The following is a 20287-nucleotide window of genomic DNA, read 5'->3' on the forward strand; positions in this document are numbered from 1 at the left end:
CGATCCTTTATCGTTCATCATAATTCGCTTATTTTGCTATACGATTTATAATATACTATTTGCATACAGTAAATGAAAAAAGACACATTTAAAACATAAAGTTACCCAAAACAGTCACTTCAGATACGTTCTTATCAGTAATATCTCTCGTCGTAACTCCTTTCCTCCCTGTACTTTGCACGTCCCAGCCATTTACGAGTACACAGGAACAGCACCTCTTAATTCTTAACTCCAACGTAGCTGGTTTCCTTTCCGGTTTTCTTAATCGTTTCCAGCAGCTCGTCGGCAGACAACGATGAAGTGACAAACACTTTTTTATTATCTAAATCGATTTCAACCTTTTCGACTTTTTCTGTAATGCAAGAGAAAAACGATGTACATATGGGTGGGTTATATTCAATGTTCTTCAACAACCGCCAATGGTATCCAAGGGTAACCGTAGGCCAACTGTTGGCTATTTGCTTACCTTTTAGTTTGCCGAGCACACGCTCAACCGCTCCCGAACAACCGGTACATGTCATTTCGACTTTAAATTCGTGAACAGCCTATAAAAAACGGTAGTGAATCGAAGATTAATATTTCATCGCTGATTCCGATTCAGTACAGGATCCATCCTGGAAAGGATGGTCCAGTTCTGGTCATCGTTGAACTTTCTTATCGCACAATGACACCGTGTCCAGCAAAATGGGCTGTTGAGCATGAGATATTCCGTTGGGGTGGTAGCAGTGATTCTGATGTACGATACCATTTCCGATGGGTATAATCTAATCTACCGCGCTGAATAGACCACTTACCATTATGCTCGTGTCGTTGGTGTGGGAAGCGTTCCAATCGAGTCAATTATTCAATATGTTTGATAGTCGAAGGAAAGTTCCACAAAGCGCGATCTACTTTTAAAACTTTACTAAAAACAGTTTAACACTCAATTTTTGCGATTCAAGAACGTCACACTTTGTTGTTTAAAATTAATCGGATGTAGTTGATTATGCAAATATTATAATACGTGTCCAAACTGGATCAGAATAGTAAATAGAAGCTTTCTTCTAGAGGCAAAACTAGCGATACACACAAGCAGATACGAGATGAGAGTTTGTTTGCTTTTTGGCACTCTGCATACTTGACACAGGAAAATGCATGTTTGTTAATGTGTGTGCGTGTGGTTGTGCTTATACAGGCTAGTGGTAAACTTGAGTTCGAATTGAACATTTATTTATCGATTTTTTTAAACAATCAGCCTCTTGCACGCAAACAATTTGGGAAATTTTAATTTTCTATTATATTAAAGCATTCAGAAATTGTTCTCTGAGGTTAAAATAACAGAAATCTATTTCAAATTACCCCGGCGTTCGAATCCGATTTGACAGCAGCATGCAACCAAGGTTTACACCTATCACACCGCACTCGATCCGCTATTGTTATGAAGCAGTGTGTTTGTGCAATACATTCGGCATTTCTTTTATTAGATCCCGTACGGAAAGTTTAAAAATTCTCCGTTTTTTCACCTGATTCTAACAGTTTCCCCGGTAGGCTTTGGGTTCGAACAGGTTTTCCATTCGGTTTCGGTCAATGCACGTTCTGACCAATCATTCAGTTTGTGCGTTGTCATATCACGGCTGGCTGTACCTACAACAAACAAACATCGAGCACAGGTTTTGCTCATTCATATCGCACCCTTGCGTTCTTTATCACAGTTGTCTCCGTAATTCGCTAGTGAAAGTTGAGTCCGATACTACTCCGGCCATCGTGTCACAGGATCGCGTCATATATTAATTTATTCTGCACCGTAAAGATAAATTCAGTGATAGAAGAAAGCTGTGCGTGTGCACCCCCCGAACCCTTCCGCAAGTCAAGACCTCCTTCGGTTCAAAACGCGGGCACTTTCAACAACGCCACACAATGCGCATCACCGTGATGGACGCTAATTCCTCGGACATGTCCACGTTCGAGGTGGCCGATGATATGGAGCTGGAAAATTTGATCGCCCTCTGCCGGATGGAATTCAGCATACCTGCACATCTGGAGCTGGTACTGTCGGCCAAACAGCAGATGCTGCTGGACCAGAAACAAACGCTTACGCATTACGATGTCAAGGATGGTGATATGCTGCTGCTCCATAAGACACCGATTGCACAAACGCCCGGAGTAGCGACCGGATCTTCAGCCGCTCGGGCCCGTCCAATGATGCCGCCGCCTTCTAACCGGGAGGGTAAGCGAAACGCACTCACAACTCATTTACAAATTTGCCAACTCATTAGGGGGTCTTCGAGTCCAAGACAAAGAATGGCCGCGGTGCAATTAGTATGAAACGCATTAGCACACGATCTAGCTTTTATGCATGTTGAAATCAGAATAACAATGCAAGAAAAAAGGAATGAATGTCCAATTTTAAACTTCTATTCGTATAAGCTCTGGACAACCTTCTAAAGGCCCCACACACAGAGCACGGTTTAAATTTTCATCCCACGCATCTCACAAAAATGGTTGAAAACACATCGCGGTTTTTCGTTATTCGCATCCCGTTGTTCAATTGTACGACCACAACAACAACAAAAAATATAAAATTTCGCGCGTCAACAACATCCGAGAGCTCCTCTTAGTACGATTGCGCGCCCATTCACACGTTTGGGGTGTTTGGTCTGCTTGCTGCCTACTACTACTGCTCGCAAAGTGCAATGAACTGCATCGGCATTTGCTGCAATGCGAGTAGCGCGTGTGTATGTGAGGCGGTTTTGCGTCGCTTGCGTTTTTCGCGCGAAAGATGACCTCAGATGAGCTCAGGCGCGCGGCAAGTTTTTCCACCTCGGCGCAGATTCATTTCACTAAAAACCACCGAGAACATGGTGCAATGATTTCGTCGATATTTTTCCCCAACACCTGCAATAGAATATTTGGAATATGAAGAAAGTAAAATTAATTTTTATTTGGCACCGGAATGTTTACCGCAAACACGCTGAGCCAGGTGGGCAGCAATTTCGTCTAGACATCAGGGTTTCTCCCGTGTGACAATTTCTTGAGTCACCATAGCAATGAAATATGTGCCTTCTTGGACTTTCCATACTCAGGATGTTTTTTTATAGACAAAGAATTTAATGATTTTATGAAGGTCAATATACCCAAGCATCATCCAAATTAGAGTTGGGTCCAAAGAACGGTAACTGTACAGTTCGTTCAGTTCAATGAAATAGGAACTGAACTGAATGTAAGAACTTTACCAACTCTAGCTTCTAGCTAAATGATTTATATCTATATCCACACACAGAACCAGCGGCACTGGCCAATTTGGACTTTAGTTCGATTCAAGTACCCTACTCGGTCCGTTCCGGTGCCGGTGGTAACGGAGGAAATGGTTCCTCTAGCGGATTAAACCGTCCCTCACCGTCCGTCGGTCTCGAGGATGATCCTGCAGTTGTTCGCGAAATGTTCCTCTCTAAACCGGACCAACTGGCGCTGCTAAAGCAAAATAATCCGCGCCTAGCGGAAGCCCTTCTCTCCGGCAATCTGGAAACTTTTGCGACCGTACTGCGGAAACAGATTGCCGAACGTATGGAAAAGCAGCAGCAGCGGCTCCGAATACTGCAGGCCAGCCCGTTCGATGCCGAAGCACAGCGCCTGATTGCGGAGGAAATTAAGCAGAAAAATATCGAAGCGAACATGGAAGCGGCGATGGAGTACAATCCGGAAACGTTCGGCACTGTCGTGATGCTGTACATCAACTGCAAGGTAAACGGCTATCCAGTAAAAGCGTTCATCGATTCCGGTGCACAAGCAACGATTATGAGTGCAGCGGCGGCAGAACGCTGCAACATTATGCGGCTGGTCGACACGAGATGGGCCGGCATTGCGAAAGGTGTCGGTGTGCAGCGCATTATCGGGCGTATTCATATGGTGCAGATACAGATAGAGAAGGATTTCCTGACGTCCAGCTTTTCAGTGCTAGAGGAACAGCCGATGGATATGTTGCTGGGGCTGGACATGCTCAAGCGTCACCAGTGCAATATCGATCTGAAGAACAATGTGCTGCGCATAGGAACGACCGGTACGGAGACTCCGTTTTTGGCGGAAGGCGATCTGCCCGAATGTGCCCGTCTGACGGGCAGTCCGGAGGAGGAAAAGCGTGTCCTGGCCGAATCGGCAAAGCTAGCCGAAGAACTTGCCATCAAGGAAGCACTAAGCAAGAGTCAAAGTGATCAAGGTGTGCTATTGGGAGTTAAGGTTTTCGGGATCAATTCTAACTGGCGTTTCCTCTCTTCTTCTTGTAGCATCATCGAGTGGTGCTGGAAGCAGTGGTAGCAATGTCACACCGACCACAGAAGCTCCTGCCAGCAGCGCCGCTACAACAAAAATTCCTCCATCGTCGGAACCGGAACCTATGCAGCAAGACGACGATCCACCGCTGACGCTTCTGCCGACAGATCGCTTCACCGAAATGGATGTCGTTGAGCTGGAATCGATGGGCTTCAAGCGACAGATGGTGATCGATGAACTCCGGGCGGCGAACGGTGACAAAACGAAGGCCACTGCGGGCCTGTTTTCGAAACTAGGATAATATAATTGGAGCACAGCCCCACAATCACCATTCTCAGGCAAAAAAGGGATCCTGCTAACAACACATCCTGAAAAATCCCTGACTGTTGTGCACCATTTTACACACATACAACGACCACGACGACGACAACTGTTTTTGGGTCTCAATTTGAGCGTACTATCCGGTTGGTTCCTGTTAATAATTTAGTCGAATGTTTTGCACTTCACTATCGTGTGACTCGCTGAGATTTGGATCTTTTTCGGCTTATGATTGACATAATTATTTTTTCTTTATAATTTTTTTTTCTTTATAACTTTATAATCTTCTGGACTGACTTTCTAGATTTATTGTGACCACATGGCTTGAGGATCCTCAATCCAAGTGTTCTTCATCCCTTAAATCTTCATCGCTGTTTCACGGTCGCGATCGATATAACGCAAAACTGAGTAAGCGCCAAGTGGGGAAGATGGTTAAAATCGTAGGGTGTTTCGATCGTCTACAATTTAATGGAGAAAAAGGACTGAATTTGCTTCGAGGATGAAGATGAGCTGGGTAAATTAGGGTCGCAGCACCACCTTGTTCATCAGTTTTTGTCTGCTTTATACATCGGTTTTTCTTGCTCCTTCTCTTCTTTCTACCACTGTACTTGTGTTTGGGTGGGCTTCAGGGTTTAACGAATTTTCTACTAGGTGTAAGATACATAAGAATAAAACCTATTAGGACATTACTGGTAAAAACAATCGTTTTTTAATGTTCCATATGTGAACACAAATTGAGAAACAAAACAAAAATCTTTGGCCTATTGTTAACATTTAACTTGACTCTTGTGTCGTACAGTAAGCATTAAATAACGTTCCAACGTTGGACGCAAGGTACGTCTCGAACTGTTGCAAATATTCGGGACGTCTACGTAAGCGTTGCATCGTGTCCTGCCAAAGCTGGCTCGCAGCAGGATTGTTGTGAACGTTATCCATCTGAGCGTATGCCGCGAGCAGCTGATCGGACAGCTCAACGACGTACCTATCTACTATGACAATGTCCTCCTTATCATCTTCTACTGTCAGCGGTTCGGACACGTGCTGTTCATAGTCCGCGGTGACCTGCTTCATTAGTTGCACCAAGGTGCGATTCAGCTGAAACAAGTTTCGCACGGTGTGATCATAACGCTCGATTTGCTCACGGGTTTGGTCCGTGTTGAGAGTCCCCAGCACATGTCTGGCGGCCATGTTGAGTCGAATGTTTTCCAATGCCTGTAGTAGACGGATTTTCTCATTCAAATTTTCTTCCAGTAGAGCGATCTGTTTGAGGTGCCTAAATGTTACCATAACTGTATCCGAAGCATCTGTGATTTGAAATGACTTTGAGCAAAAGTATGGCATTATGTGAAGAGTTGTAAAAACGAGAACACGAGAACATGTTGACTTACCTGCTCCAGCGCTACGCGATAGTCTGGAAGTAGTTGCTCACTGGCACTGGCACCCCCAGTATTGCTAAAGCGTACTCGAAAATATGGCATGTCCAGGTTTTCTACGCCAACCACCTCCCCCGAGTAGGATCCGTAGTGTGGGACGAATGATGTGCTTCTAACCTTACTGCCAACGTCGATCGGTTTCGGAATGGTAGACGGTATATCGTCGTCCAAATATTCTATCATTGAATTTTCCATCAGAAAGCGCAACTTTTCGCGGCGGCGCTCGAGATTGAGACGCTCCTGAAGTAAGAACGTGGGTGACAAGCGACGAACCGGCCTTTCCTTACGCAGTCCCATGCGGACATAGTTCCACTCTGCTCGATTCAGCGAACGTGTAAAAAGGGTTGGAAAATGGGTTTTTAACAGTGCACCCAAATCCAAATTCTTGCTGTATCCATCGGCAAACAGTGGACGATCGATGTGGCTATAAAACCATTCGCATACCATAAAGCGATACAGCTTAAAGGCACCGTTGAACGACGAGGAGGAAGCTTGCTTGTTCGATTGACTGATCGGAAGCTTTTCTGCTTGCATTGCCATGGAACATGATGGTGCCGGTTCAGACTCCTTTGATGATGGCATAATGGTTTCGATTGCATCTTCATCATGAAGCTTCAACACTGTCACCATTTTATCAGCTGCTAGTGTCTGAAGCAGTTTGGTTTTATCTTCTTCAATTAATTTGTTTGGCTGACTCTCAAAATTGATCACTTCATACTTTACGTCTTCCAAGCACCCGGCAAGCAGTACCAAGGGATCGCTAATCGTATCGTGTCCTGCTACCAGTTGGTGACACTCGTACGTCTTTGGTTGGTTTTCGACGACATCTTCTGGGCCCAGTTCAGCTATTGGGCTAGGGTCATTAGGAGGTCCTTCTTCAAGAAGAGGTAGAGCAGATTCAAGCGACGAATCAAAATTAATGGTAGGAATGCTTTCTTGCTTCTGCTCTCCCGGAGGACCATGCTGCGAAACTTCGAACTGTTTGTGTTTTTGTGGTTTCTTCTTCAGCTGACGAATATATTTCCGCTCCTGTTTGCAATGGACCTTTTCGCTAGCGGCTTTAGCCGCACTCCGTGTCGTTCTCATTCGAAAAAAGAATGATTCTTAACCTGCACTGTAGACAAATGAAATCGGAATGGTACACCGATGTTAGCTAGACGAGCATGTGGTAGAGCGATTAGAAATCTATTGACAAAATTGCCTTAATAACCACTTGTGAGGGTTTTTCAGAACAAACTTCCTTAGTAGTGCCTTGGTTGACGTATTTACAAAGCTTTTGTCAATAGCCGGTTGGTGCATTTGAATTGTGTTGTACGTCACTGTGTTGACAGTTGTGACACATAATACAGCCCAAAACAATAAAAAAGCGCGCATACTCCAGGAGGCGGAGTATTTGATTCCATCTTCGGAAGTTGTAAGTGAGGCTGTTGCCGCTGAAACTGTAGATCGTTCTGCAGCAGCTTCGTTTGCTTATCCACTTCGCAAAGCATCATCAGTCGGTAATGTGTTTTATTCCTTCTCATTGTAATAAATTGGCAACGTATTGCTCGCGGCCCGCACTGGTTGTGCAGCTGTATTATTTCGCGATACAGTCATGGACAAATGTGCTTATGGAGGGACGGCAAATGAAAGCGAAGAGAACGTTGAAGAAGAAGATACAGGAAGACTGCAAGAAACTTATATTCACGTACGTCATACGAACCCAAACGAAGGAAGAGAAGTTTGCTGAACTGCGAAAGGCAAGTGTCCGGTAGTCGAAATCTGAAATGACATTCGTTCATACAAAATGTTAGATGTTGCGAAATTTGTGATAAAGTGTTTACCATCATCGCATGTGTCGCATATGCTAAGTAAATAGATAGCCTTTTCGAATGTCGCTTTTAACAATTCAATTTTGATTTTCAGTGATGACAAAATGCGATCAGAAGAACGCAAGATGGTGGCATATGTGGCAGAAATTTCAACCATCCTAGCACATATGGTTCAACGGGGAAAAGGAAATGCGCCCATCTCCCTCCATCAACATTCAGTAAGCTTGTGGTGTTAAATTTAATTTCTTAATTCCCTTTTTTAGACCAGCACCAAAAAATCACACGATGTTCCATTCCAGTTCAACTTAAAATTGATATTATGGTGAGAATCTGTTGCAGCAGTTCAATAATCCTGACTTTCTACCGGATGTATCAAAATCATCGCTTGTTTTCATCATCAGCCGGTGCCTATTTTTAGATGTTGTTGGCTACGAGCCAGACGGAGCGTACTTATGAATGTAGAGAGGACCAGCAATTGCCAGCTAAGCAATGCACCGAGGCTTAAATATTTTATTTTCAAAATTGCTCCTCGATTGCCGCTGGATTTAAAAGAACTGCCAATGCTATAAAATGATTTTATAGCTTCTCAGTTTTTTATTTATAGCTGACTGACTGCTGTCATCTGCTTGCTCTATAATCGCTCCACATTCAAGGGTTGTTTGTTATTAAACAACAGCATTCCGTACGACATGGCGCTCCACCTACATTATTCACAGATTTGTCGTTTCTGTTTGAGCCAGGATTGGCATAATCTGGTTCCATTAAGCACGATAATGAACAGTACACTGACTCCGGAGGATGTTGAACGATTTACTGGAATCGAGGTATGTTTGCATCTCTTCTCATTTCCTGTTGCTTCTTTGTTACACCAAGAGCTACTTGCAGAATCTAGAGGAGGACCATGGCTCGTACGTGCTGTGTAGGGATTGCCACATCAAGTTGATTAATGCCGTAACTTTCCGTCACAGTTGCTTGGCTAATGAAGCTTTCTTTAGAGAATTTTGTCCGAAAGTGGAAGAGTTGGTAGAGAGTTGTGATGAAACGGATAAAATTTCCGTGCTGGAACCCATCGAAAGAGTATCGGAAATCGAAATTGTTATTGTTGATAAGCCCAAGAGAAGGAAAGCAAGAGAGATTAAGCAAGAAGATGCAATAGAACGAACTCCGTGTGCCTTCGTGAAAGAGGAAGAAATAGTCGAATTCGATTACTGTGCAAATCGTATCGAGCCAGGCGAATTGTACTCCAGCGATGGTGAGGACGATGAAACGGTGCCAGCGAAACACCTTGGAAATCCAGTAACACTGGACAAGGATGCACTGTTTGCAGAAAGTATGCGCCTTATACGTGCTGCACAGGAGCAGCAGCAGCAACAACAGGAAGAGATAAGGACCAACGAAAGCAGTGGCTGTGAGAGCAGCTCCAACAATACGCTCCTTCTACGGGAAAAATTATCCAAAGGAAACCGATCTCAACTGTGTGACGTATGCGGGAAAGTGGTACAAAAGATCAGTGACCATATGACGACCCACACGAAGGAACTGAGGTACGCATGTCCCCACTGTCCTGTGCGGATGGCGAATCATGGGAATTTGTATCGCCATGTTCAAGCAGTCCATCTGAAGAAGGTGATAAAATCGTGCGAAGTTTGTGGGAAAGGATTTACCAGCAAAGGCTCTTACAAATCGCACATGGTAATTTGGACGCGATACAGGGAAAAAGGGCAATAATGGAGGTTCATCGCTTTTTTTTCAATTTCTTTTTAGCGATCGGAACATGATATAGGGGAAACGTACTCATGTAAGCTGTGCCCAAAAACATTCAATCATCCCGGCAACTATCGCATACACAATCTCCGTTGTCATAGCGATGAAAGAAAATTCGCCTGCTCCACGTGCGGGAAACAGTTCAAAGAAAGGTATGCATGGATATTATTTCGTACCACAGTTTTTTTTTTTTCAAAATATCTTTCGTTTGTCTATTGTCTTCTGGTAGACGTGACCATCGGAATCATCAGCGTGTGCATTCAAACGAAAAACCGTTTACCTGCAGCCAATGTCCGAAAGGTTTCAAAAGTGAGTACGCTCGAAAAACGCACGAACTAACGCACAGTGGTGTCATCTTCCAATGTACGTCCTGTGATAAATCCTACCGCTACAAATGCCTTCTAAGCATACACATAAAGAAGGATCATCCAGAATTAAGCGTAAGCGCAGCGGATGTCAACGATGGATTATGATTCATCATATCGACTGTTTGCAGATAAGTATACAGTTTTATTTCGAACGGTCCAGTGATGAAGGGACATCGCTCTACACACGACAGGACCGAAGTACTAATCCCATCCAAATCATTCCCTCGTAGTGAAGACTGACTATCCAACTACGGGTGAAATATTTTTGCCAGTCTTCACTTACGTTCGTCTGTGTAATTGCTTGAATTATTTATTTAAAAAAGTCTCAAATAACTTTGATTAGTTACACAACGAATAGCCTCATCTTTCTTTAAATTTTCATGTTGATATGACGAACAGCAGGTTTAAAGTTATTGGCTTTTCCCATGCAAAATATATGTCTTACCCGTGCGGGTGGTTATGGCGTATTTTTGGTCATTGAAACGAAGGTAAAGCAAATGTGATTCGTATCTCGTGAAGAAGGTGGCAATAGACTATTGGTTTGTTGTTTTCGAATTAGATTTATACGGTCATTAGCATTGTTTAATTCTAATCCTTAATTTTTTTCTTCTAATAGTAGCAAGCATTTCTAAAAAAAGAACTCTAATTAACAAAGAAAAGTATAAAAAGAACTAGATAAACTGTATTATTCCTATTATTCAATTTGTCGATTCTCGTGTTCGTCCGGGTTCATGATACTAATTTCGAGCAGTGGTTCCTCTTTCACTACATCATCGTACTCAGTGCCAATGTCTTCATAAGCGTCCTGATCGACCATGCTACCAACATTGGACAACACATCCACCAGATACTCCTCGTTTGAATGTATTTCTTCCTCTTCGCCTTCTTCGTAATCTTCCAGTATGCTTAAACTCTCCTCCATTTCTACCTCTTCCTCCTCCTCCTCTTCTCCTTCTTCCTCTGCTTCTAGTTCCTCTTCCGCTTGCTCCTCCTCTTCCCCTTGTTCGGTGTATGCTTCATCATAACCGATGCTATTAGCTGATCGTTTCGTTCTCTGTCTCCTCCAGGATGTTTTTCGAACGGTACCGTTTGCTTCTCCTTCGTTGAAAAGAAACTCTAAAGAGAGAAACATGTGCAACATATTACACACCATCTTCATTAGCATAAAACTGGCGTTCGAAATGCTTACCTCCCTCACTCGACATCGGTACATCTGGATGTTCGATCTTTATGTGCGAATTCAGCCTTTTCGCCTGCACAAATCCTCGATCGCAGATCGGACAAGGGTAAGCGACATTTTTTAAATGATGGGTCCGCCGATGCAAACGAAGCCGGCTCTTGTAGCGGAACGTTTTCTCACACGTATTACATCGGTGCGCGCTGGTCGAGCACGGTTTCTGCTGATGTTTTAGCAGCGCATTGCGCGAAACAAAGCACATGCTACAGTTAGGACAACTGAATGGTTTTTCTCTCGCGTGTATCCGCTTGTGAATGCACAGGTAGCTCTTCTGCGAGAAGCACTTGCCGCACAGATCACAGCTGTAGGGTTTTTCACCTGTGAAAAAGAAACTCCCATTATACAGAATCACACCTAGCCCGATCGGACCCCGGTCGTTGCATTACCCGTGTGTGTCCGCTCGTGCCGTTCGAGATTAGCTTTCAACGAGAATGCTTTGTTGCAGGTGACACACAGAAACGGTCGCTCGTTCGTGTGTGTCCGTATGTGGACATCGAGTGAGCTTTGCTCGACGTACGATCTCGAACAGATCGGACAATCGAACAGATTACGCTGTGCGTGGAACCGTTTGTGTCGTGACAGTGAGGTACTGTACTTGAAAGATTTTCCACACTCACAGCACAGGTGCGGCTTATCCGTGCTGTTCCGTAATTCGCCCGTGTGCTTGAGCATGTGCTTGTTAAGATTACACTTCTCCAGAAATGCCACCCCACATACGTGGCACGCGTGTGGCTTCTCGACGTAGTGCGTACGTATGTGGCGCTTCAGCTTTTTGTCCGTTTCAAACTCTTTCGAACACTCCTGGCAGAAAAATTTTATGGATAGCGGTTGTCTTATCAGCGTATTAGTTGTGGTGGTGGTTGGATATACCTTCTCAATTTGGCTATCGTTTTTCGATGAGGAATCGGCTTTCTTTTTTATGTTCCCGCCTTCATCCATCGTTGGCTCAAGTTTCGTCGTCTCTATCGCGTAGCTACGTAAAGTTAGGTCCGTAGTTTCGCACTGCAGCTTGAAGAAGTGGGAACGTCTGATCTGAAGCATGCACGGTACGCAAAGCTGCGATGGTAGTCCATCGTTTTGATGCACGTTTAGTCCGGTGATGGCGTTGAGCATTGTGAATAAGTTGGTTTCGTACAGAGGCTTCATGCGGGGTTTGCTAGCCATGCAGCATCGGCAGATCTCGCCAAACATAAGATCCTCCATCTCCGATGACGCCATCGTAAAGATTGACCCTTAGTAGCACACCTTTCGACCGTTGGACAGTTGAATGAAGGAGGAAGGTTATTTGCCAACGTTGATTGACTGAGTATTAACAGTGAAAGCTCCTATGTACAATAGTTTGAACCGAAATGGAGTGTTTTTAATTAATAAGTTTGCACTGCCGTTCGATTGTTTTGCGATTTCGGTACAGTTTGTTTGCTGGCAAGCGCTTGTTTGCTGACGACTTGACACTTCGGTCAAATGCCAGATTTAAAATTCCATTTATTGCCTCTATAGTCGCGTGGATGGAAATGCGTTTTCATCTATTTCTGAACGGGATGGAATATAATTAGTAGCAATTTAATATTCAATTTGTAAAAATGATTATTATTACCAATAAATTATGCGTAAACTTGTGTGGATAAAACATTAAAATAATTCTGCTTTTTTACAGCACACAACGCGCAACGGACCTACAACTTCCAAGCACTCGCAACTGTCATTCATACAGCTGTGCATTGTTTACATTGGATTTGCTTAGACCATACCGCGACCTGAACAGCATAATTCGCTATAGGTAAGCATTTAATCGTGAAACCCGATGTTACCATGTGTGCGCGGATGATAGTTGCACACTGAACACACCATTCTATCGCTAGGAACAAACCAGCATAAAACAAAATGTTGCTCAGACGCTGTACAATCGCCACCGTACAGCATCTACGATGGCCTGCTACGATGAAGCTAACCACAGGAGATAATCTACACCTACCGGTGAAAAATACCCGATGGCTTCATCGAACCGGCCTAGTACAAGCGCCATTCACCATAGCACCGCTTCCCGAGCGAAAGTTTGTGCGTGTGCAAGGTTCCGATTCGGTGAGCTTTCTGCAAGGACTGATGACGAACGATATGCGTCACTTTGAACACAGTGGGGCAATTTATGCGATGTTTCTGAAAGCAAATGGACGCGTCTTTTGTGATACACTCATCTACAAACGACCACTGGCAGTGGAGAAGGAGCAGCACGATTATCTACTCGAGTGTGATGCAACGGTGGCACCAAGGTTGGAGAGGCATTTGAAGCTATACCGGCTGCGAAAGAAGGTGCAGGTGGGGTTGGACGAAGAATACCGGGTGTGGGTCGCGTTCAAGGAAGAAATGGCGAATGGGGAAGAAGGAGGACCGGCTACAAACAGTCCATTATATACGATTAAAGATCCACGAATGCCAAGGCTCGGATATCGGGTGCTCAGTCGTGCGGATGAAGCCAACAGTAAGGAGCTTTTGAAGAGCGTTTTCCCTGATGCAGGACCAATCGTGGACACATCACAACCATACACCCGTTTCCGTTATTCTCTCGGCATTGGAGAGGGAGAAGAAAATCTACCAGACGGGAAATGTTTCCCACTGGAGTGCAACTGCGATCTGCTGCACGGTGTTAGCTTTCATAAAGGATGCTATATCGGGCAGGAGCTAACTGCAAGAACGTACCACACAGGTGTGATAAGAAAAAGGTTGATGCCGCTCGTGTTTGAAATTGCGCCTAATTTGTCCGGTGCAGACCCAGAAACGTTGCGTGATGCTGAGATTAAAAATGGAGAAGGAGCTGTAGTTGGAAAGTTGCGTGGGCTGACCGGCGATCGTGGAGTGGGATTGTTGCGAATCGAGAAGGTTCAACCGGGAGGACAGCTAACGTTGAATGTGGCGGGTGTAGCTAGTCCCGTTCCGTGCAGCACGGGCAAACCTTCCTGGTGGCCCAAGGAAATCAACTCACGAGTTTAATTTGTTTAAATTTTTAAAAAGAGCTACAAAATACGATTAATTCTGCAAAGGATTATGAGACTTTCTTTTCTCTTTCTATCCCTCTTTGCATCCTGAAAACAATCTCGCTGTACAGCAGACATGACAACATCACAGCATGCTTCGACCGGACCAGCAGAAACAAAGCACACCATGATCGCTTTCCGGTGCGAGCTGTGCGGATTAAGCGAAAGCTGCGACTATCGAGGCCGTCGACCACCGTTTGCAGGCAAAATCGAACTTTCCGAAGAGTGTTATGTAATGCGGGATCCGTTCGCACCACCACCACAAGCCGTACCGGATAAACCGTCGAGCGAACACTATCTTCTGCTGGGTGCGGATTGTAATCTTTGCCAGAAGAGTGTCTGTAAAGCGAGTGAGTGTAGTTTTTTCTACGGAGCTACCTTTTGCCGGCACTGCGCCACGGCACGGGTGCAGGAATTTCCGCTCGAAGTGCGGAGCAAAATAAAAAAGCAATTTGCATAAGTTACGATAGCTACACTGAGCGAAATAAGAATAGCACCACCATGTGTTTTGACAATTCCGAATTTGCGTTTTGTTAAGTTTAGAGAGCCAGAGAAGTTTAGAGAGTTTGGACGTTGAATTTTTTTGAATCATTGCATCGAAATTTGAATGAACCATTCACCTTAACGCCGTTAAATTTATGAAAAAGTTAAATTTTTGTCAGCTTTTGACTACGAGTGAAGTTAATTCTCACTGGAGGTAAAGTTTCGTACAAAAAATGGCAAAACAAACATGAAGTTCAATATGTTATGTAAGAAATAGTCAAAGAACATGGTGGTACTATTCTATTTTCGCTCATTGTAAAACAGGGATTAATTCATTGAAGGTTTTTTGTTTGTTTCAAATTGTATTACTACTTCTCAAGCGGAACAACATTTACCGTTATCTATTTTCACTGATACTAACTGTCCAACATACAATTCACATTTTCCCAGCTTTGGGATATAATGTGGTAAGCAGTCCATTTTTTTACATCATAACTGAACGCTTACTAAAACGGTAGAAAGGTGGTTATGCTACGGTCTCAACGGAACATATCCACATACGTTTACAAAACGTTACTTTACTTTTTCCAATAATTAATCCTCTTTCGATTTTTATCAATTTCCTTTTTTTTCTTCTCTCCACCAGTGCAATCCGGTTGCATCACTGTTCGCTTACGTCGGATTCAAACCCTGCTGGAATGTGAGTTGCTGCTGCTTCTTTACCTCGTCCTGCATTTCCAGGGCGAGCTTTTTGTACTTTTCGGCCTTCTTTTCATCGCGCGCTGTACCGTCGCCCTTCGCGTACATCTGGCTCAAATTGGCACAAGCGTACATGTTGCGCAGCTCACACGCTTTGTACGCGAACTCGAAAGCTTTTTCCATGTTGCGTTCGACAACGTACGCACCGGGTGGTCGTTGTTCTGTCGTGGGCTTTGATTCGGCTGCTTTTGCTGCCTGCTGTTGCTGTTGCTGGTACTCCTCCTTCAGCACACCGGAGATATACATGCCGGAAAGGTAAAAGCAAGCCCCCGCATTGTTCATTTCGCAGCTTTTCTTTAACAGCTCAAAACCCTTCGGCACGTCGCGGGTGATTTCTTTGGGCATTAGCTTCGACACAAGCAGCAGTCCACTGTGCAGACAAGCGTCGGGATCGTTCAGTGTGCAACCCTTTTCGTAGTAGCTGAACGCTTTCGCTGGGTCACCCTTTTCCGACGTGCGACCCTTGCCTAGGAACGTGTAGTTGCCATACTTGAGACAACTCTTGCCGTAGTTGTAATCGTCACAGTTCGATCGGTACACTTTGGCGGCTTTCTCAAAGTCTTTGCGGATGCCTTCTAGATAGTCGCCCAACAGGTGGCACACTGGAGAAGATACAAAGAGGGGAGAGGGGGGGTATAGTTTGTTTCTAGTGCTCTTAAAAACCACTTTCAGTCATACCTTCCGGTTTTTTCTCCGAATAACAACCGAACCGGTACTCGACGCCCAGCTTGTCGATGTACTCCTTCACTTCGGTCTCGTTTTTCAAATCAAACGAGGACATTTTTCGAATGTAACGTAATCCGTGTGTGTGATAACGCGATTAAACACTTTATCTGTAGGAAGAAATTATTCTATAACAAACCGCGCGAAAGGTTTCTCTCCCGGATCTAGAGAGTGAAAATAGATGCAATTCGCAACTTCACGTAACTTTTGACAGATGCAAAATATTTTGCTTTGTTTTTTTTTTTTCATTTCCACTCGAGCTGTTAGGCGAGTGTTTTGATGGAGTTGACACTTGCGGCAGCTACAACTTGGTTGGCCCGAGGTGAAGCTACAACAGCCCGAGGTGAATAGAATTTTATGAAAAAAAAACTATCGAGGAAAGGAACAGTTGATCGTTTCTACATTGATCGAATGTAATATGGTAAAGGACATATTTGAGATTCTTTTTGAACGAGGATTCCTCATGTACTTAGCCTGTTAGCAGAAAAAATCCAAATCTGATCCCAGTATCCGTTATTACAAATTCTTATCAAAGTAATGTAACATGTGATGGATCTTGGAAGAACGATCAGCAGAAAAAGTCACAAACACAGCTATCATCCGCGATGAATCATCCCCATCTAGGCATCACCCTTACCTAATTCCATGCGTTAACACGCGATAATCCCCTACCACACCATGCCATGATTTCAAGCACGTTCCGCTCGTTTGGTTAAATGCAATCAAACAATCAACGAGCGAGTCCCCCTCGAACGCCTGCCATCTGCCACACCGCCGATGCGGTACCATGCGGGATAGAATGGATTGAGTTTGAAAAATTTTCATTTCCGCAGATGTGTCGCCGTGGACCGATCGGCTGACTCTGAGTGATTGTGATTTGTAAGAATCCGGGAGCGCTTAGAAAAGCGGAAGAATAAAGCAATCACCCAGCAAGGGGCCGCCTGCACGCGGATGGTTGTAAAACTGGGGATCCAGTATTTGGATGATGTTTATTAGATTGACGACTACACAAACGTTCAATTGTAATCTAATTAACGGGTTAAGAAGCAGCTCGGCACCTTGCAGCTGCTGCTGGTTTGCGATATGGCTGGCGGGACGGCAAGAATCCGGAACGAAAGAGAATGTATAATAATGCACTCATCCGGTTTTGACTGCTGGTGTGATCTGGTTGCGTTTCGCAAGCAAGAACTGGCCTGTCCAATGATGCATTCGAGATTTGGGACGATTGCCCATTTGCATCGGACAGACGTAGAGAGTTAGGCGGATACTCGCAAAGAAAGCACGTGTTTGACCTTCTTTTCGCTGCAGAATCCACCAAAGGGTATACTGAGTAAGAGAGCTGCTTGCGTTTTATTTTAGTAAAGTCCGTCTCGTCTACTGAATTTTGGCGGGAATCAGCACGCATAGAACATCCTTGTCGCCTGCCATAAGTTCCCACTTTACCTCGACCGACACCTGCAAAAGAAATGAACAGAAAAACAACCACTTAGAACATAGAATAACACCTCTCAACGCCAACTGTATCGACGGCGACTGAAAAACTGCCAGTAGTGCCAGTAAGCAAACGAAAAAAAAAAAACAACATCGACCAGATTATTTGTTTTGATACGCAACGATGAGTTCATGTTCGGCTTTTTTTTTGTGTCTGTGTAAATATGTTCCGCATTGTTGACGGATTTTGGGGCATGAACAAACTCTATTAGTGGGGGAAAAACTACTGGCAACTAGAAAAGTCTAGAAAAGAACTATTCGTTAATTTTAATAGCCCTACCTTGGGATATTGCTTCAGCACGGGCAGCGTGGTACTGTAACGGTAGCTGGTATCCTTCGAGAGCGGACATTCAAGTCCACTATCCTTACAGCCGTCATCATTCGGTAGCTTGAATGGTACCTGCATACCGAGAATGATACCGTGCACGACCGCTTTCAGTTCCGTCAAGTCCTCGGCTAGTTAGGGAGATAAGAAGCGATATAAACGATGAATAAGATCAGGCTTTTGCTGGGTGACATGGTGTGTGACTCATCTGCATCTGTTCGCGAAGAATAGAATTAGTACAAATGGCGACCTTTAGCTCGTTAAGCCGAGAACAAAAGCTGAAACCAATTAGTTAATTAAAATCACTCCTACGCTCGTGTGTGTCCGTGCCGATTGTTCCATTTTTCAAGGACAGCAACAAAGAGCGACCTTGCAAAGGTGTGTAGAATTGTTATGGCTTCTCGCTTATCGTATGGCGAGAACGAGAAAACTATCAGAATGCATTCTTCGCGGTTCTCACGTTGAACTACGCGTGCCTGGCTGGCGGGTTCTTTATCGTCACTTCCACCGATCGATACGTACCGCTCGTGAAGGTGATGGAGATGGTAGCGTTGGAGTTGCGCTTAAGGACACAGGACGCATCCGTGTCGGCACAGTTTGACACCTCCACCAAGGTATACTTTCCGATGGCCGTTGCATTGGCTGCGGGTAAAGAAGGGACGGTTTACAAAGCCAGCCACAATTGGCGTTTAATTTAGAAGCTTCCACGTACCACAATTGGCGAACTCTGCTGCCCGAGTCAACGTTGGCATGAGCGTGAAACAAATTGCTCCCGCTAGAAGAATTATCGCTGCCGACTTGCTCATCATGGTTGTGAGAATTTGGGGTTTCGTTTTTCTTCTTTTCTTCACAAAGCCTTTTCTTGCGATGTCTGCGTTGAGTCACACGGTATGTTGTTCGGTACCACGCTTGCTTGTTGTTATCAGTAGCAGGAAACACACAGGTCAGAGGTTGTTGTCGCTGCTGAAAGATGCAACAAAGTTGCTTGAAACGGAACTTACTACACCACACTTCGGACACGTCCGATTGGCTTGAACGCTGGCACGTATTTAAATGATCGTAACACGAGACGGAATGGCGAAGCCCGCCGGTGAACGAGCGCATACACGCATACGCTTGTGCGCGCGGATGAATGGATGAATTGTAGTGGATTGCATGTAGAATGGGACACATTTTTTTTACACCGTTAATAAGTGACGGTGATAAATTGCGACATTGGAAGCGATAATAATCCCAGATTTACTTTTTAAAAAATTATGGTAAGGAATTAAAAGTCAGTATATTTATCATATTTTTTTATGTTTGCAAAGCGTTAGCATACGCGTTTATATTTTTCGAGTTCTTTTTCGTGAATGGTTAATTATAAAATAATTTTCTTAGTCTCATCCTTAGCCTAACGGTCGTAGCACATTAAAACGCTAACGCTCCACCTTGTGAAAAAATGCATACAATACACTGGATGACGTACCTGCCCGCCCTGACTGTCAAAGCGCAACGAGCGGAAACCCACACTACCACACTTTAAACTGGCCTGTTAGCTCAACTAGATGGTTTCACTGAACGCAGCTCGTGCACGGTGTACGGGATTTTGTGACGAATTTCCCTCAAATGGGTGCCTCATTTCCAAACAATTGGTTACTCGAGTGACTCGTGAACAGCATTCGCAGCGATAACCATGCGGTCGGATGGGTTTCGGAAGCGTACGCGCTAGGTGCTTCCAGTGGTAGTGCTACTCTATTCAGGCGACCTTAAGGAGCTTTGGGCAAGACAATGGACGTGAACAGGAATGTACAATGGTCAGCAAACGGATGTTTATGGTTGCATCGTTTCGACACCTAATGCCCGCTAAAGTGCAAAGCACTTTATGCGATGCACATGAAGCGAATGCCCGAACTAATGATTAGTGGAGGATGAACCTATGATCGGAGCTGGCGATCGCCAAGGACCTCGCCGGCTGGAGAACCTCTTTTGTCTTAGATGGGCAAACCCCATCAATCTTCCATCCTCGCCAGAGCAGACTAGGGATTGGTTCAGTTTGTCAATGGCACCCCTCCCGCTCCCGGCCAATGAGCAAATAAAGGAAATGCCTTGACTAATACGTACAGCACAGGAAGTGATGGAAAAAGGGCGCAGAGTTGCGAACATTTATTCTAATTTGGTTATTAACCTAATTTTAGTATCTCCTTCTTTGCTTCGATTACTCTCCATAGTGAAAGAAAGAAAAACACATTCCAAACTCCAAACACAATACATTAAACAATAATGTGAACAAAGTCTGTACAGAAATCGGATGGGATGGTG

The 20287-nt window shown here is 44.4% G+C and overlaps 10 protein-coding genes across 10 annotated transcripts in view; 5 read left to right on the forward strand and 5 right to left on the reverse strand.

The window, feature by feature from the left end:
• Nucleotides 1-20287, forward strand: part of LOC126568516 (transmembrane protein 222) — a 482151-nt gene that overhangs the window by 129418 nt on the left and 332446 nt on the right. The window lies entirely within an intron of this gene.
• Nucleotides 153-862, reverse strand: LOC126568638 (copper transport protein ATOX1). The gene is made up of 3 exons (XM_050225150.1): nucleotides 795-862; nucleotides 467-545; nucleotides 153-352 (listed from the first exon to the last, which is right to left on the reverse strand). Exons 1-3 carry the CDS (start codon nucleotides 795-797, stop codon nucleotides 219-221), a joined length of 216 nt encoding a protein of 71 aa, XP_050081107.1. The 5' UTR covers nucleotides 798-862; the 3' UTR covers nucleotides 153-218.
• Nucleotides 1896-4547, forward strand: LOC126568113 (protein DDI1 homolog 2). Its single transcript, XM_050224531.1, is given in 3 exon segments — nucleotides 1896-2206; nucleotides 3260-4232; nucleotides 4234-4547. Coding segments are annotated over 3 exon segments (1596 nt in total). The 5' UTR covers nucleotide 1896; the 3' UTR covers nucleotide 4547.
• On the reverse strand, nucleotides 5338-7082 carry LOC126567603 (uncharacterized). The gene is made up of 2 exons (XM_050223818.1): nucleotides 5952-7082; nucleotides 5338-5883 (listed from the first exon to the last, which is right to left on the reverse strand). The coding sequence occupies exons 1-2, from the start codon at nucleotides 7080-7082 to the stop codon at nucleotides 5338-5340; spliced, it is 1677 nt and encodes a 558-aa protein (XP_050079775.1).
• On the forward strand, nucleotides 8471-10044 carry LOC126567604 (zinc finger protein 239-like). Its single transcript, XM_050223819.1, has 4 exons — nucleotides 8471-8631; nucleotides 8693-9499; nucleotides 9572-9723; nucleotides 9801-10044. Exons 1-4 carry the CDS (start codon nucleotides 8497-8499, stop codon nucleotides 10042-10044), a joined length of 1338 nt encoding a protein of 445 aa, XP_050079776.1. The 5' UTR covers nucleotides 8471-8496.
• LOC126567605 (zinc finger protein 660-like) lies at nucleotides 10634-12402 on the reverse strand. The gene is made up of 3 exons (XM_050223820.1): nucleotides 11563-12402; nucleotides 11129-11494; nucleotides 10634-11055 (listed from the first exon to the last, which is right to left on the reverse strand). Exons 1-3 carry the CDS (start codon nucleotides 12392-12394, stop codon nucleotides 10634-10636), a joined length of 1620 nt encoding a protein of 539 aa, XP_050079777.1. The 5' UTR covers nucleotides 12395-12402.
• LOC126567606 (putative transferase CAF17 homolog, mitochondrial) lies at nucleotides 13058-14161 on the forward strand. Its single transcript, XM_050223822.1, has one exon. It carries the CDS (start codon nucleotides 13058-13060, stop codon nucleotides 14159-14161), a length of 1104 nt encoding a protein of 367 aa, XP_050079779.1.
• Nucleotides 14319-14671, forward strand: LOC126568612 (cysteine-rich DPF motif domain-containing protein 1). The gene has a single exon (XM_050225119.1). It carries the CDS (start codon nucleotides 14333-14335, stop codon nucleotides 14663-14665), a length of 333 nt encoding a protein of 110 aa, XP_050081076.1. The 5' UTR covers nucleotides 14319-14332; the 3' UTR covers nucleotides 14666-14671.
• On the reverse strand, nucleotides 15361-16230 carry LOC126568430 (cytochrome c oxidase assembly factor 7 homolog). Its single transcript, XM_050224902.1, has 2 exons — nucleotides 16126-16230; nucleotides 15361-16049 (listed from the first exon to the last, which is right to left on the reverse strand). The coding sequence occupies exons 1-2, from the start codon at nucleotides 16226-16228 to the stop codon at nucleotides 15361-15363; spliced, it is 792 nt and encodes a 263-aa protein (XP_050080859.1). The 5' UTR covers nucleotides 16229-16230.
• Nucleotides 17535-18795, reverse strand: LOC126568556 (NPC intracellular cholesterol transporter 2 homolog a). The gene is made up of 4 exons (XM_050225054.1): nucleotides 18699-18795; nucleotides 18509-18628; nucleotides 17942-18117; nucleotides 17535-17625 (listed from the first exon to the last, which is right to left on the reverse strand). Exons 1-4 carry the CDS (start codon nucleotides 18793-18795, stop codon nucleotides 17545-17547), a joined length of 474 nt encoding a protein of 157 aa, XP_050081011.1. The 3' UTR covers nucleotides 17535-17544.

Source organism: Anopheles maculipalpis, chromosome 2RL, assembly GCF_943734695.1.
Source record: "Anopheles maculipalpis chromosome 2RL, idAnoMacuDA_375_x, whole genome shotgun sequence".
NCBI lineage: Eukaryota > Metazoa > Arthropoda > Insecta > Diptera > Culicidae > Anopheles > Anopheles maculipalpis.